This window comes from Sebastes umbrosus, chromosome 5 (genome assembly GCF_015220745.1).
Source record: "Sebastes umbrosus isolate fSebUmb1 chromosome 5, fSebUmb1.pri, whole genome shotgun sequence".
Taxonomy (NCBI): domain Eukaryota; kingdom Metazoa; phylum Chordata; class Actinopteri; order Perciformes; family Sebastidae; genus Sebastes; species Sebastes umbrosus.
Genome location: NC_051273.1, coordinates 38,038,246 through 38,056,422, shown reverse-complemented (window position 1 = coordinate 38,056,422; position 18,177 = coordinate 38,038,246). Strand labels below are relative to the sequence as shown.

The 18,177-nt window shown below is 40.5% G+C and overlaps 1 protein-coding gene across 8 annotated transcripts in view; it reads left to right on the top strand.

Annotated features, from left to right (window-relative positions):
- Nucleotides 1-18,177, top strand: part of LOC119488874 (LIM domain containing preferred translocation partner in lipoma) — a 234,748-nt gene that overhangs the window by 132,352 nt on the left and 84,219 nt on the right. For all 8 annotated transcript variants that reach the window (XM_037770845.1, XM_037770844.1, XM_037770850.1 and 5 more), the window contains one exon: nt 9,401-9,994. In XM_037770845.1, coding sequence (XP_037626773.1) covers nt 9,401-9,994 — 594 coding nt within the window. The remainder of the gene's footprint in view (nt 1-9,400; nt 9,995-18,177) is intronic.

The following is an 18,177-nucleotide window of genomic DNA, read 5'->3' as shown; positions in this document are numbered from 1 at the left end:
AGTCCTAGCAACAATGCTAAAAGGCTTACCATCAACTGCTGTCATTGCACATCATCCATCTTCCCAAAAACATGTGCAAGCTTACAGTCCACACACACAAACACACACACACACACACACACACACACACACACACACACACACACACACACACACAAACAAACACACACACAGCCTCTGAGAGACCAGTTACAGTTGCCCGTCTCTAGGATTGATGATATCGACATACTGTAAGCGATGGACATTTTCAACTGAGCAGTATTTCACCTCCAGAAGCAGGACGGGTCACAAGTGCATGAAAAAAAGCTCATTACAGGGATGAGTCAGGGTTGTGTGGTGAGAGACTAGCCTGTGGTACTGCAGGAGGTGAATGAAACAATTAGTTTCTGCTGTGTGAGTGAGACAAAACACACATTTCCCTCTTTTGTAAAGATAGCCTGCAGAAGTGCCACGATCGGTGACTCTCGGGGTCTTTCTTTTTCTTCTTCACACAGTAGCCCAGAAAAAGATTTTTTAGTTGCATCAGTGAGTAATACGCCCTACTTTATATGATGTTATTACATCATACTAGAAATATTACATATTTTTTTCTGAAACCCAGTTTTTTTAGGGGATTACATAACTGTGAATTTTGAAACATGGACTTAATGTACATCATTACATCGTCTTCGGGTTGTCTCGTCATGTCTGCTACCTGACTCATTCTATGTATTCATATTCATATCTCTGCCCTGTATTTTAAATGTGTCTCTAATTTCTGTATAATACATCACGGACTGAAAAAAATACTTTGCCATTTTGAAGAGGCAAAATTGCAAAATCTGTCATGTTTCTTTGTTTAAGCTCTGCATGACCTTTTGATATTCCAAATGACACAGTAGGACTGTTGCAAATGTACTAATTCAGTCATTATGAACCATCATGATGGTTTTTAAAATAGAGCTAGAGCAATGAACCGGCCCATTATAGCTCATATTGGTATCTGTGTATCTGTTGGCCGATGAGTAACAAATTGCAGTACAGAAATGCCAACAGGGTCAGTTTGTCCACCAAAGAGCACTGACAACTAGATTTTTACACTATAAAATGGCCTGTTTAGTAAGTTTCTTGGTCACAATTAAAAAACCAAAACAAATATAAGGGATCCTTATTGACATTGTATGTTTGTATATGAGTGTATGTGAAAAATATGTATTATTGGCCGATAGATTATCGTAGTTTTGAAACTACAAAATATCGATATCAGATTTGGCTAGGGCTGGGTATTGTTTATAAAATGACAATGCCAACATGCCTTTATGTTGCATGTAACCGTTTCATCTTGTTTATGCTTGTTGAACAGGTATAACAACGTATCTTTGCTTTACACTTGCAAGGTTTTATTGCACTTACTTACAGCAACGAGCGTAGCGTCAACTCATCTCCACCGCGGCCTCTCTGATCAGCTGTTCACTGACTGCGCTGTGTGTGTGTTGATGTGTGTGGAGCTCCGACACAGAAGCTGCGGCCGTGCGCTACGATTGATTGGTTCAATTTCGGCGAGGGCAGACCAGATTTTACTGCGCATGAGTTGTACCCCGAGAGGCTGCAGCTTCAGCCCCGGAGCCCCATATGTACGTAGTACCTATTATGCCCTGATATCGTGATCCAGTTTTTCGTCTCGACGATATATCGCATATCGTCACGTTTTTATATTGCGATATTTCATGGCACGATATTTCGTCACACCCCTATTCAATACCCATCGTGTGAATGGAAGCTGTGTGTGTCCCACTGGCTAGCTAATTGCTGCCACACTGCACATACAGTTACCGCTGATAACGGTAGTGGGAACGCGTTGTCGTGGAAACGTAACGCCCATCCTCCGGTTCCCCTCCAGATTAAATCTGATAGCTCTGTTAGCGCTGTTAATGCCTTACCTTAACTCTTCAAGATCAATGCCTAACCTTAACTATTCAAAATCAATGCATAACCTTAACCATTCAAGGTCAATGCTAAACCTTAACTTTTCAAGGTTAACCATTCAAGGTCAATGCCTAACCTTAACTATTCAAGATCAATGCCTAACCTTAACTATTCAAGGTCAATGCCTAACCTTAACTCTTCAAGATCAATTCCTAACCATAACCATTCAAGGTCAATGCCTAACCTTAACTTTTCAAGGTTAACCACTCAAGGTCAATGCCTAACCTTAACAATTCAAGGTCAATGCCTAACCTTAACTATTCAAGATCGATGCCTAAACTTAACCATTCAAGGTCAATGCCTAACCTTAACTATTCAAGGTCAATGCCTAACCTTAACCATTCAAGGTCAATGCCTAACCTTAACCATTCAAGATCAATGCCTAACCTTAACTCTTCAAGGTCAATGCCTAACCTTAACCATTCAAGGTCAATGCCTAACCTTAACCATTCAAGGTCAATGCCTAACCTTAACCATTCAAGGTCAATGCCTAACCTTAACCATTCAAGGTCAATGCCTAACCTTAACCATTCAAGGTCAATGCCTAACCTTAACTATTCAAGGTCAATGCCTAACCTTAACCATTCAAGGTCAATGCCTAACCTTAACTATTCAAGGTTAATGCCTAACCTTAACCATCTTGCGAGAGTTTTGCAAATTGTGAGTTACCTTCTGGACACGACCCTGTATGGGTTGTCGCTGCTGCGGTAGTGGGCCAATCAGACGTTGCATTACATCGAAGTACGCTTGCGGTGATTGGCTGCGAGCAAAACCATACAAATTGTCATCTTTTTCTAGATCTGGGCACAAAAAGGATAGATTGCAGGTATCGTTTGACTGGAGAAGTTCCAATACTATGTGGTACTGGGTTATTTTGGTCAATACCCTAAAGGTATCGAGTACCGATACCCAGCCCTAGTGTTTGGCAAATATGAAATACTGTATGTATCTACTGAAAAATAATTTTTGTGCATCAATGTGTCCTTTTCAGTCTGTGCATGTAAAAATGATAAACCTTAGAAGCCACAGAACAAATATCATAGCTGTGATATTATCAAGAGAAACTACTTGGAGAATTGGTTACTGATTCTGTGGAAATGTTGACTTTTTATTTCAGCTTCAAAACCCACATGAGTTCTCTTCCACGGCAGTGCCAGTAATCTTGAATCTAAACTGTTCCCACATCCTCAGATAATGTTTGATTTCACATTCTTTTACAGGCCGACTCTCAAGTGTAAAGTTTAGGATGTACTTTATGAATATTTTCAACTCTGCAGATTTAAATGTAACAGATCCAAAGACTCAGGTCATATCCAGGTTAGGCCAGATGTACCCATACAGAGAAATATTGCCTTTTGCAATATTGTACTTTGTTTCATTTTGTTTTTATCGATACATCAGCTTTTCCACCTGAGCCAAGCCAAAACATCAGGATTGCCTCCTGGTGGCTGGCTGCAGTATACAGTAGGTCATAAATTCCGCCCCCCTCCACGTTAGTGGATGGGACATGGGCCAAACTAAAAAGTAAAAGTATACGTCAAATCATTTTTCCCCAAAGATGGTTTCTCTCATTTTAGGTAGTTCTTATCACGCTGATGTATGTCCAAGTGTTAATTTGTCTGATAAGTTTGCTTTTTATTAGTTATTTGATGCTATAAAAAGGAGGTGAGACATCATGATTGACAGCTGTGATAGACAGCTGTGATAAAAAGCTGCTCTGAGTGAAGTAGTCAGCTTCAAACCAGGAGGCTCAGGAATTGTACGAGAGAGGAGATGTAACCGTCAACAGTGTGTTTAATAGAACATGTGTCAATATGATCATAAATGTATCTCATTAGATATTATGGTTAGCTGTTGTGTCTTTCTAGCCAAACAGCTACCGCGGTGCTAACAAAGCAGCTAGGTGGCTCATGTTAGCATGCTGCGGCTGTGCTCGGCTCGTGATTGGCTCGAGTGGGTGTGTGGGCGGGACCTCGATACCAGGGCTCCAGCCCCCGATCACTAGTGCGCAGACTCTGGCTCCAAATGAGGTCAAAATGTCAAGATGGCAGCTCTCGTATCAGGATATTTTGACTTCACTTTCTGTCTGTGAAGCCAAGCATAAAAACTTTTGGTGGGATATTTCAACTTTGTTTTTTTTTTATTAACAGCATTTCTACTCAAACTGAAAATGTGCATAAAAATAAGGAATAAATTGCGACACTCTCGTTATTAATATAATTGTAAGTAGTTGCTTCATTATTATAAAGAATGCATTTTAATTAAATACAAATAAAAGCATTGCTTCTCAAAGGACAGAGTGTGACTACAGTTACATGTAATACCATGATATAATTAGTGGTAATAACACCGGTCACAGTGGCAGTATTTCACGACAAATATTATACAGGGCACCCAGCAAAATGTATTCTAATTTATATGGCGTGGGTGAAAACAGTGTTGCAATCCTCACTTGTGAAAGGCGAGGGTTGTCATGTAACTATCACTTGAAGGAGCAAAAAAAAAACAAAGAATCAGATATGCAGATATAAGATAGGCAGAGCGAAAAGTTGGCAATATGTGTATAACACACTTATCTATAAACGGAAAGAACAGCTAGAGGTCTCGCCATGTTCCACAGAGACATTATTTAATCATATTTAATGTGCCTTATCTTCAACTATTTTAGGAAGCAAATTGATACCCTCAATTGCATGACTGTATTGAGGCTGACGGATTGTTAAATGTGACTATTGTGCCTGATTGTGCCGAGACAAGGCGACTAAAAGTGGAGGGAAGATTAGTGGATGCTTTAGTGTTGACTGGGAATTCTTCCACGGTCATAGTGCAAGTGCTGAAATAGAAAGATGCAAATGGACAGTCGAGCCAAAGGTCGCTTTGTATGAATAAGGAGCAGGATAAAGTTGAGAGAAAAATATCCAAGGTCTTAGATGAGTCTGAAAAGATGCAGAACTTCTCCCTCTTTAGGGGTTTTCCCCAAGCTTCCTTAAAAAAAAAATCCCCCCACCCTTGTGGTTTGAAATGCAAAGTTAACAGTTTTACTCAGCCCCCTAAGGCTTGTATAGTCTCTCCTAATCTTTTTTAATGTGTCAAAAGGCTTTCTTGAGAGTCTCTGTGAAATTTCACACTTAAGTTGTTTGCAAAGTCAGTCTGAATCACAGTGTAGAGTGAGGGTTCACTTTTCTGACGGTGTTAGGGAAAACTTTTCTAAAACTGCGTGTTGTGTTTGTGTATGGAGGGGTTGTCGGAGACAACGACACAGTATGATCCTATATCTTAGGTCAACCTTCTAGATTCACACAAAAAGACTTTAGTGAATTATTAGTTATGACATCTGATTAGGTGCATGTAAACAAGCCTTGCAATTTAGAATTAGTATTCTGCAATAATTCAATATCATCTTTTAATTCAATTCAATTTACTCTTATATTGCGTCAAATCATAACAGAAGTTATCTCGAGACGCTTTTCATATAGAGCAGGTCAAGAGAAACAAGAGATCCCCCATGAGCATGCATTCTTATGGACAGTGGCAAGAAAAAACTCCCCTTTAACGGTTAGAAACCTGGGGCAGAACCCGGCCCTGGGTGGGCGGCAATCTGCCTCAACCGATTGGGTGCACAACAACCACAATAATAGCACAACAGCAGTGTAATAAAGCATATAGAGTAGTAATAGGACTAATAACAATAATCAATACCGATTTTATCAACCTTGGAATTTTATTGTGATGATATGATTATATAATCGTGTTACAGAATTGGGTTGTCCAAATCGGTCTCAAATAGCAAACTGTAAACTAACAACATTTAGTTACATTTATTAACACATTTTTTAATATGTGCAGAGTTCTGTGTAACAGTGTACTTCTCACTTGATGTATTGCTCACTTGATTTCTGACCTCAGTAAACATTGTAAACATGAGTTTATGGTCTCAATCTCTAGTTTCAAGTCTTCTTCAATACAGCATGATGTTCATTCAGTAAATGATGGTCCCATTTAGAGTCAGATAGACCATAAAGCAGGGGTTGCTTTAGCTACCACGGCGTTGTCCGGTCTGCGAGTTGTCTGTGTTTTCGTCTTAGAACTTTAACCCTTTCAGTTCATTTTTAGTTCAAGAGTAACATGTTAATTGTAACATTTTGGTCACCTAAAAATGTCTTCTTCAGCATTCGGTTGTACTTAGCTCCAACCTCTCATGTCACTTCTGGTTCCAAAAAAAAATCCTGGCGACGGCCAAAAACCAAAATGGCGACAGACAAAAACCACCATTAGGTGACGTCATGGTGACTATGTCCATTTCTTATATACAGTCTATGGATATAACAAAATAAAATGTTTTTTATAACAACGTAATTGGTATGTAGTAATAAAAAATAAATATGTCATCATAAAATGAAAAATATGTTGTCTATTCTGTAAAGAATCTTGTTAAAACTATTTTTTCACGCAGTAACTGAGCAAAAAAACTGAGCAATATATTTTCTGTCATGATAGAAGCAATATGCTGCCATAATATATCGGTCTATATTAGAAACATTTTCTTATTAATAAGAGAAAGTGACATTATAACTACATATTGTCCGCGTCCTGCCTATCAACCTCTTCACGTCGTATCTCAGACCACTCATTAGCACTGACAGGTCAAAGGCATGCAGCAGCTAAAACGATAACACTACACAGACATTTTAGTTCAGGTTGTATGCATTCCATTAGTTTCATCACCCTCAGAAAGGCTTGAATCCATTCTCTTAATGTAATTTGTGGAAAATGCACCATGACAGTATAATTATTTTGAGGGGGGCAATTTGCATTTCCAGTGCTCTGCTAACTAAATGCTACTGTAGGTTCTGGGGCCTTAGAGATAAATTAATAATCTAGAGTATTTAAAACCCATGAAACATTTAAATTAAGTAATTTAATTTCCTAAAGGGCATAGTGGAGATTTTTCCATACATATGCAGACAGACACACTTTTGAAATAAACATCAGCACTAATCACTGAGACAGAAATCAGAGTGAGAGCAGCAAATATTTTCTGGAGCTTTTAATGGTTCCTTAGGGGTTCCCCTCTGACTTAGATTAGATGGGATTTACACAAAGTTGATGCATGCACCTCTTTTACCAAAACTTGGAATTCTTTATTTATCTCAACACTTTATTGGGATCACAGACTTGAATTTCACTGCATAGTTTTTCACTGATCGAATTACAACACAAGTGTGTCTTATTCAATTTAAGCAAGGAATTACAGTCTAGTGTAGCGGTGCAGGAAAACATAGCTATATGGGGCATGGCTGCGCAGTAGGCTTTGATCAACTTTTAAGGGAAATCGATTGGAATTGTTGCTCTGCCCCAATTTAGAAGACATCTCATGAAACTGAGTTGCAAAGGGTCTAAAGACTACAAGTGTTCATTTTTGTTCCCCTAGTGCTGCAAATTTAGTAATTGACTCTGATTTTGTCTTGAGGCAATAACCTAATAAGGCCATCCAAGGTTAATGATAGACCCTTTTTAGACTGGCTGAACGTCTGACACCGATATGTAGTGGTAGTGAAAAACAATTATTACTTACATGAGACACACTCAGGGCAGAAGCCTCTGACATCTGAGTGAAAGTTGCGTTGTAATTCGCTACTATATTTTGTTATAGTTTGGCCTGTGCATCAAATGTAACCATTAGACATTAGATCAAAATGCCATAGTTGCTCAGACGGTGAGAATCCCTGCAATGGCTTGTGTTGCTGCTTTACAGCCGCCTCTTCCCAGGAACACCAGCGCCACAAATCTCAGTGATTTAACGTCTTTCCTGTCCAAGGAATCTAGAGTCAGCACAAGTGTCATGTGCCATTGCCAATCTGCTGTCATGGCGTCCTCTACCAAACAATTTATCCCTTCCCAACCTGCTTTATTAGCCATAGATTATGGGTGGTCGTGGATGGTGTGGAGCCTTTGCTGTCGAGGTAGCTTTGTAATTGACTCTGGGGAGGCAGGGTGGATAATCATTTGAGCGTAAACCACAGTATCAGTAAATAGCTGTTGAATACAACTGTTTTCAGTGTCCTGTTAGGGTAACTTGCCAGTTACACTTTGTTTTTAGCAATGCTAGCAGCATGGCTCCAGGGATGACCATGTTTATCTGTTGTTCCAGACTGAAATCCCTCAACAACTGATGAATGGATTTCCATGAATTTTTTTGTTCATATTTGTGGTCCCCAGAGGATGAATCCTGTTAACTTTGGGGATCCCCTGACTTTTCCTCTGGCACCACTATGAGGTTGACATTCATGCTTGTGAGCGAAATATCTCAACAACTTTTGGAGGGATTGTCATGAATTCTGCTACACACACACATGAGTTGTAATAACTTCGGTGACTTTTCATCTAGCTGTGTTATCAGGTCAAAATTTCAAGTTGTCCAATATTTTGGTTTATCACCAAATACCTGCAAAACTAATGGCATTCCCATCAGCCTCAGTTGTACTTTGTATTTATTGCTATTAGGGCTGTCAATCGATTAAAGTAGTTAATCATGATTAATCACACATTTTTTTATCTGTTCTAAATGTACCTTAAAGGGAGATTTCTCAAGTATTTAATATTCTTATTAACATGGGAGTGGGAAAATCTGCTGCTTTATGCAAATGTTTGTATATATTTATTATTGGGAATCAATGAACAACACAAAACAATGACAGATATTGTCCAGAAACCCTCACAGGTACTGCATTTAGCATAAAACAATATGCTCCAATCATAACATGGCAAACTGCAGCCCAACAGGCAACAACAGCTGTCAGTGTGTCAGTGTGCTGACTTGACCATGACTTGCCCCAAACTGCATGTGATTATCATAAAGTGGGCATGTCTGTAAAGGGGAGACTCGTGGGTACCCATAGAACCCATTTACATTCACACATCTGGAGGTCAGAGGTCAAAGGACCCCATTGAAAATGGCCATGCCAGTTTTTCCTTACCACAATTTAGCGCAAGTTCGTTGCATTATTTAGCCTCCTTCGCGACAAGCTAGTCTGACATGGTTGGTACCAATGGACTCCTTAGGTTTTTTTCTAGTTTCATATGATGCCAGTATCTTCACTATATCTTTAAAAATTAGCCAGATATAACCTATAAATCGCAAGTTGCGTTAAAGAAATTAGTGGTGTTAAAATGAATTTGCGTTAACGCGTTATTATCGCGTTAACTTTGAAAGCCGTAATTGTTGATTAGGAAGTGATAGCATGCTAAAGTAAGATGATGAACATGGTAAAGCCTTTGGATTGTTATTGTGAGCTTGTTGATGCTGACATTAGCTTTTTAAATGTATTGTTCTGAGATTAGTTGTTCTAAGTCTTTGTCTTTCATTGAGCAGTAGTGGAATTTAGTTATTTGGTTGTTTGATTTAACCTAGCTAAACTTTTCTGCTGTATTTCAGAACTCTGGATCCTCGGCAGCCTCCACCCCCAGCGCTCCAGTGACTGGCTACAAGCGAATGGTCATTCCAACCCAGCCGCCTCTGACTGCCACCCTGAAGTCTACGCCCAAACCTCAGGCTCCTGGGGGAGTCTCGTCCATCCCCCCTTCCTCTGCCAGCCCCACCAAGCCTCAAAGCCACACAGCCCCTCAGCCTGTCCCGGCCTCCTACGCTACAGCTTCAACCCCGAGCCAGCCCACCTTCAATGTCCAGGTGAGGTCGGCCCAGCCCGGCCCCCAGCATCAAGCCCCAATGGGGCACCATTATGGCCAGCAGCCCATTCGCAGCCCTGCGCAGGTGCAGTACATGCCTGCCCAGCCCAAAGGTCCCGACTTTGCCTATGGACCACCACAGCCTGGCTTCTCCCAGATGGCCCAGGGTGCATATCAAGAACAGCACCATCCAGGAGTACCCCAAGTAGGTGGCTTAAGCTCCAGGAGACCTGAGCCGGTCCCCGCCCAAGCATACCAACCTCCAGGCCCCAGAAAGACCTACATCACAGATGTACCACCAAGCTTGGTTCCCTACACTGCTGGACCAGCTGTTCCACCAAAGGTAAGGACGTATTTCATCACACATACAACCTACTCCATCAGTTGCCATAATTTTTTAGTAATTGTCGACATATAGCTGGGAAAAAAACAACATATTTGTTATAATAGAAATATATTACCATAGTTGTGGCTGAGGCAACAATCAGTCCACCCTTTTATCCATCCATCCTTCATTCCATCTACCCTTTTCATCATTTTCTGCCCCTTTTCATACTCTGGAATGGTGTCATTGGGCTAAGCAGACTAGCCAAGGCATCCATTTCCCCAGCCACGTCTCCCAGCTCCTACTGGTGAATCCCGAGGCCTTCACAGGGCAACTGGGATATTTAATCCCTCCAGCGTGTTCTAGGTTTGCCCTGGGGCTTCTTCCCAATTAGATATCCCTGGAATACCTCCACTGGGAGGAGTCTGTGAGGCGTCCTGATTGGGTGCTTGAGCCACCTCAACCTGCTCTTGTCAAAGCGTAGCAGTGAGTCTTCAAATCTGTCGGGGATATTTGAGCTCCTCTATCTCAAGGACTGAGCCCAGACACCATGGGAAGAAACTAACTTCGGCCTTTTGTATCCAAAACTCTGTCATTTTAGTTGCTACTTAGATTCTTTGACAATAGTTGAGGGTTTGACCATGTAGAATCAAAAGCTAAATAATATGGCTGTCAGTCAATTCAAATATTTAATCCGGGTTAATCGCATGATTGTCCATAGTTTATTGCGATTGATCGCAAATTAATCACACAATGTTTATCTATTCAAAATGTACCTTAAAGAGAGATTTGGGCAAATATGCTTGCATTATGCAAATGTATGTATATATTTATTGTTGGAAATCAATTAAGATCCCATAGAACCCATTCTCGTTCACATGTCTTGAGGTCAGAGGTCAAAGGACCCCATTGAAAATGACCATGCCAGTTTTTCCTCGCCAAAATTTACCGTAAGTTTGGAGCGTTATTTATTCTCCTTCCCGACAAGCTAGTGTGACATGGTTGGTACCAATGGGTTCCTTAGGTTTCCTAGTTTCATGTAATGCCAGTAGCTTCACTACTAACTTTACTACTAGCTTTAAAACTGAGCCCGTTACAACCTAAAAATCGTAAGTTGCATCAATGCGTTAAAGAAATTAGTGGCGTTAAAACAAGTTTGCATTCACGTTATTATTGTATTAACTTTGACAGCCCTAGTAAATAACAAACTTTGATTTACTCCAGTATAAAATTTGCATGGCTGAAATCACTTCATCAAATCCGCCTGTCAATGAAGTGTTGACCCTCATCTCTGGCCTGAAAAAACAGTTTTTGTTTTTGGTGTAGTAATTCCATGTCAGTTCTTTCTTTGTGGCATCTTTTCAGTCATGTTATATACTATTTGATAAAGTAGAAATGTGTATGTGTGTGTGTGTGTGTGTGTGTGTGTGTGTGTGTGTGGTGTGTCAGGGTGGTTTTTACTCTACTGCACATTTGGGAGTATAAATGTGTGTACAGTATGCATACATATGCGCAGCATTGGATGGCAATGCAATAGAGAGCAGCTTGCCTTCTTCCATTGAAATGTGCAGGGTAAACAGTTGTTTTAACCTTTATGAATTTTTGAAAGATCTTCTCTGTTGGGGGTTTACACCATCTGATTTCATTTGTCTCATAAACAGCAGCTCATATGCATGTGTACTGTATATATTATCTACCCACTGTGCATTGCAACTCTAAGCTCATTACTTAAGGTTCATTTATTTTTTCCATTTAATTGTATGAAAGTGGAATTAGTCCAAAGTCCAAAAATCTAAAGGTAAAAACACAAGTGTATTTTATGCTACTGTGTTATAAGTCTTGTATGTGTGCGTGGTTATGATTTAGTTAGTCAAGGTTAAATGATCTAAAAGTCCAAACAAACAGTGATTGTCCAATCATAGCTTAGCAACAGTAGCTAGGCAGGCAAGCTTTGGAATCACATGCCGAACCCAAAACACAAGAGCAAAAGTAGAAAGAATGGATTGAACTATATCTAACTAAAGGAATCTCTGTCTGTCTGTCCTTCTGTGTGTTATTCACATATCCCAAGAACCGCATATCCCATCGACTTCACACTTGGCGGGTGTATTGCTCAGGACCCAAGGGAGTGCAGTGTCAAATGTGGTGCACTTTGGCCAGATAGAGGCGCTATAACAATTGACTTTATGTTTTGGCCTGCAACTTTTGAACCGTAGGTCTCAAAAATAAATGATGTTTTTTCCTGGATTTTGTGGGTCCAGAAGCATCTATCTATATAAGCCACACCCATTTGCGTCTAGACTGATTTTCCGCCAATTTGAATTTTGACTGAATCAGATTTTTTGCTACTCCTCCTACAAATTTAGAGCAATTGTCCCTCGATTTGATACAGAACATCTCTGAACCAAGGCTTTTTGATGTTCCATACAGTTTTGCTATAGCTGGCCCTCAAAGTGAGCTCAAACGCTAGCTTATATTACAAAAAAAGTCATATGTCATGAATGCTTTGTGCTATTGCGACCACACGTTGTGGACATGTGTAGATATGATGTCTGGGTAACCATGACACATTTGGTGCCATTTGGCACAAAGGTTAACACTGTTAGCTCTATCAGCACTGTTGCCTTTGTTTCACTGTTAGCGCTGTTAGCACCGTTAGCTATGAGCTGCCGGCTCAGCGGTGCAAGGGCAACAGAAATGCTCCCAATCTTGCATTTAGCAGCATTAAGGTATATTTGAATAATGAACTTACAACATTAGTTTATGGGGTTGCATGTTAAAAAAGCCCTGTTCAAGATTAGCACCTCCACTGTGTAGAAGCCCATCCTGGATGCTCTCAGCATTCAGGGTAACATTCGCGGCTCTGTCATGCTTCTTTATTAGATTTGGGGAAGTTTACTCTCCACCAACACCAGCATTACCCAAGATAATGTTAAGTTGCCTAAGTCCATTCTTAAACAGTGTTGTATATATATATATACCATTTAATCCACATGGAATTAAATACCCACTAACACAACAAAAACATATCCATAATAAGTTTAAAAAGCATTACATTTAATCTTGGCAAGAGTGGAATGCGTCTGTCATAGGCCTGGCCTCAAGCCTTCAGAAGCATTGCAAGACGTCGGACCTTATTTTAGAACTGTACATGACTGAGAAGAATTACAAAATACTGTCATCCCTTAGAACAGAGTAGTGTATGCCACAGAGACAGCTATTCTAATCTCAATACATCCAGCCGTCGACAATCTCTGGAAAGTGCAAGGCCCTTGAGTTTTCTTTAATTCAAGGATTTTATGCTGGTTCAAAATACAAACTGGGCCTCCCAGCCTCTGGGAAAAGCTCATCAAGGACTGTACTTTACTAAATACAAATTAGCTTCAACGTTGCACAGAGTATCTTAAAAATAAGTCTAATTATATTTGTTCAGAACAAAAGTCTACATTTTGCTTGAAAAGCTCGCTTTGGTCCCAGTATGATGCATTATTAAAAAACAAAAGGTGGCGTTTAATAGATTTGTGAGCATCTCTTTGATTTCAGATAAAAGCAAATCGCTAATTTTACAGATATAGCGTGTAAGCTATATATACATTTGTCTTTCTTTCCCAAGGATATACGGTAGCAGGATAATGGACTCTGTGCCTCCCCACCCCCTCCGTGCTTTATTTGAATGCTTTGAAAACATATCTTCATAAACTTAACGCTCCATATGCACACATTCAGCCAGATGACGTGCTGTAAATGACTGTGGTGTCGCATCATGTTTGACCCGACCCTCCCCTAGAACTTTTGCATCCAAACCTTAGCTCTAATCTGACTTTTTTATATATTTGTGTCCAGTATGGCAGCGCTTTAATGCCAAAATAAACCACACACTATAAAAGCAAGATTAGACTGAAAGCAAAATCTGTCAACTTTGCCTTTGTGATCATCACTCTGCGTGACCCCATGTCGTGACACGTTCATAACCCCCTCACAAATAGTGTTAAATCTACTTAAAAGAAGTGGGTTGTGCCTCTTTTAATCTGTTGTGTAAATAAACCAAAACATAGTCAATTAAAGGAACTATTTTGATATTTGTCCATGGAGTTAATGTTGATTTGATGTAATACCCGAGACTTTCTCAGCAGGGGGTCTGTGACTTTGATTGAGGACTTTATTCAAGAGATCATTCCGCATAATTGAGGGTATTCATAGAAGGTCAGTGTCATTAGAAGTCCAAGATGAAGTCCTTGGATGAAATTCTATGATCTAGTCTTGTTCTGATTAGCTTGCCTGCTCTGCCCCCCCACCTCACCCCATGTCACCCACTGCCACCCAGCACTCAATCCACCATCGTGTCCTTACTCACAAGGTGAAGGTGTAAGAACAGCTTCTCACATCAACAGGCTCCAAGGACGCTTAATTACCCAAATCCACCAGTGTTTGATCTAGTCCAAAAAAATTAACAGATTTCATGGCCGCCGGTTAACTTACCAATTTCCACGAGTCTCTCTGTCTGTCCCGATATTGGAGGAAAGCTAAGCTGGATGATGACTTGTGTTATTGCTGAGCTTGAGTGACGTTTGACAGGGGAGGATTATTTTTGAACTGCTCAATCCCTGCAGCCAGTTAAAGCCCCCTCGAAGGTCAATGATGGTTTCAACTGTCAAACATGTTTAAATATCTGGCATTTCTCTGCCTTCCAGTCCTGGCCACTTTGCCTTTTGACCTGCACAAGAACATTTGCATATGGTGCCATCAGGATGTGTCCAAAAGACCATTTTTATTCGTGTGACATGGCATGGCAAGAACCCTTATTCATCTTTCAAAATTGTGTTTGGAAAAATAAAATCACAGCTCTAAAAGAATGACGTTAGCAACATCCATCAAAATGAGCAATTCACTGTCTGTAAACATTCAGTGCATTAACTCATTCATTCTGTATCGCAATGGTAATTCATGATTTTTATTCAATCTAATTTGACCAACACGTGCAACTGGAATGCATCATAAACACCAGTTCCTATAGGTATCATGATGGAAACTGCAACAGGCTTCTTACTTTTTGTGCAGTTCAACTAAAATCGACAACAGCATATTGTCTGTAGCTAGATACATTCCTGACCACGTTCTGACCAACCTATGTATAGCACTTTTAAAAAATTAATTACTGTGGGCGTTACAGTAAAATAAGGAGTAAAAAAGTAAATAAAATCCAAAATATAAATATAAATGAGTTAAAATGATAAACAATAGCAATTAAATTTAAAAAAAGTATCAATTGAATGAAACAAGATTTACAAGCTTTTAGTTTGACATTATTAGATAAGGCACCCAGACTAGACAGGAGACTGTTAATAATGCAAGTACTGGGACCAGAAGGGGGAATTATAAGGATCTCTCATTTGGAGTTATTCAAGTGCAGGACATTTTTAGACTTTCAGTTCTTCATATCAGTAAGGCCAGACTTAATATAGGACTTAAGTAGTACCAGGCTATAGGCCATTTCACAGTTGTAAACGTAAACATTCCAAATGTCTCCCAATTTATTTCACTTGCATCCGAAATTCCACACTGACATGCTATTTAGTACACTAACACAGTATTTGAGATGTTTTAGTATGTCCGAAGCCATAGTACCCGAATTGCATACTATTTCCGGTGAAATATTACAGTATGCAAACGCTGGACACTATGGCGGCATAAATATCCCAAAATGCAATGTGGTAGTGACTACAAAGTTCACAACAGACGTTGACGGACAGCTCTGTAACGTTTAATGCTTCAATTTCACATTGCTCAGCGTAATATATTTTTTAACCCCTTAAAACGGCCCGCCGGTGGGCTTGGCCGCTATTCTGTCTTTCGGAGGTCGTAGCGGGCTCAGTTCAAGGTAGAGGGAAGATACTAATATCGTATGAAACTACAAAACCTAAGGGATCAGTTGGTACCAGCCATGTCATACTATCTTGCTCTGAATGAGGGTATATAACCCTTCAAATTTATGCTAAATTTTGTTGTGGAAAAACTAGAATGTCGATTTTCACAGGGGTCCCTTGACCTCTGACCTCCAGATATGTGAATGAAATGGGTTCTATGGGTATGCACGCATTTCCCCTTTACAGACATGCCCACTTTATGCTAGTCCCATGCTGTTTGGGGCAGTATGCATTTGTTGTTTTTGCCTTTTCTAAAATGGTGTATTTCTTCTGTATTTTTTTATACTATGACAGTTTTCCTAAAATGTAATTGAAAAAATCACAATATATCACCTTGCTTACAGTATCGTAATATAGTCTCTGCTGTACTCTGCTCCTCTGCTCTTCTGCTCCTCTGCTCGCTCCACCTCACGTGCACGTGCACACACTCCACACTGCAGAAGAGTTAGTTTAGCTCTGAGAATATCTAGTGAATGTACAGTGGACGTTTGTGCAGAAATAACTGCTGCAGCTCCTCCAGACCAACAGAGGTTTCCCGTGTCTTGTGAAGTGACGGGGCTCCGCAGAGAGAAACGTTATCTTCTCCGACCAAAACTCTGGCGTCTCCCCTGTTCCCTCCGGCCGCGGTCGGGATCCTGAGGCAGGAAAAACCAACACTAGGATCAGCATTGATTCATGGAGAGACCTTCGTCTGGTCAGCTAACATTACTGCCAAGCACGTGAAATAAATGATATAAGTGATATTGTGCTTTTAACTTTTAGCTGACGTGTGTCGCCTCACTGTGTCGACGGATGCTCGCTCACATTCATGTAGCGCATGTACACGGGGCGAGCGCAAGCAACGGACGCTGACTTTCTTTGACTTAACGGCCACAGGTGTCGCTGTTAACAAGACATTTCTGATTCTTACAAACAGTCCCTTTAACAAAAGTATGGTTTACATAAGGGACATAAACTCTTCTTCTTTGTCAAATCTTATTTGAAAGAATCATCTTCTACAGTCATTAGTGCAAACAAAAAATGCAGCTTTGTTATTTTCATATAAATATGATGTAATTATAGACTAAGGCCATCAACATAAATTGAAGCATAAACTCAACCAGAACGATACAAAAAAAGCGTTGCTCTTTCCTACCCAACTCTCTCCTCCTTGCGCTATCGACGTACACACCGGAGTGATGCCGCTAGCATGAACCACACGTGTTGCACAGTGCTGCTTACACACAGTCGCTGTTTTATCCACCACCTTTTTTCCGTCATTTTCCTGGTAACACTAAATCCGTAATGCTCCATACAGCAGAGCCAAATGATGCTGGTGGATCCTTTAACTGGACTTTATCGTGGCTACTCGCCATTTCCTAAACTGACTGACAGCCGCACTCGCCACTTCATCTGTGCCAACTGAGAAGGAGGTTGGGTCACGCTTCATCAAACCGTCAACTGAGAAGGAGGCTGGGTCGCACTTCATCAACACGTCATATCTTTGGGGTATAACACATGCGCAGTAAAATCTGGTCTGCACTCGCAGAAATTGAGCCAATAGCAACGCACGACCACAGCTTCAGTTACACCGCGCATGTGTTAAACCCCGTACCTCAAGACCCATGTCCATCCGTGTCCCTGCCTCCTTCAATAGGCCTTGATCTGTCCGGAACGGGAGCCTAACTCTACACGAAAAAATACACAATCAGCCTCATAACTTATTTCAAATGAACCGAACAATTCATACACGACCTGAACCGTGACTAGAGAACCATTCCATCCCTATTGCACATCATATGTGGTTCCTTCACCTCAGGTGATTGACCCCAGCTGCCCTACACTCCATGAGCTATGAGCAGCTCTTAAAAAAGCAGGCCGACTGCGTGCAGGGTTACTGGCTCTGCTCTAGATTACCAGAGAGGGTTCTTTGCTTGGTGCAGGGTTACCACGTGTAACTACAAAGTGAGAGCCCAGGGCTTTGACAACATGAAGACATGTTATCTGCAGCCTTGTGATCTTTTCTCGGTGTCGATGCACCTTGAAACAAATTGCACTTTGTTCTACACCAAACAAACAAAATGGTTATTCTAAACTATGCATTTATAGACAAATAGGAAGCATAGGAAATTGGTTCAGATCAGTGCTTGATAAAATGCATATTCTCTATTTTTTCCTGATCCCGATACATTTTCATTTCTGTCACGGAACCATCGAACCATTACATTGAAAGCTCATCCACATATTTCAGTGTGTTTTTCTTGAGTCTTATCTACAGAATTTCCCTCTGGCTACACG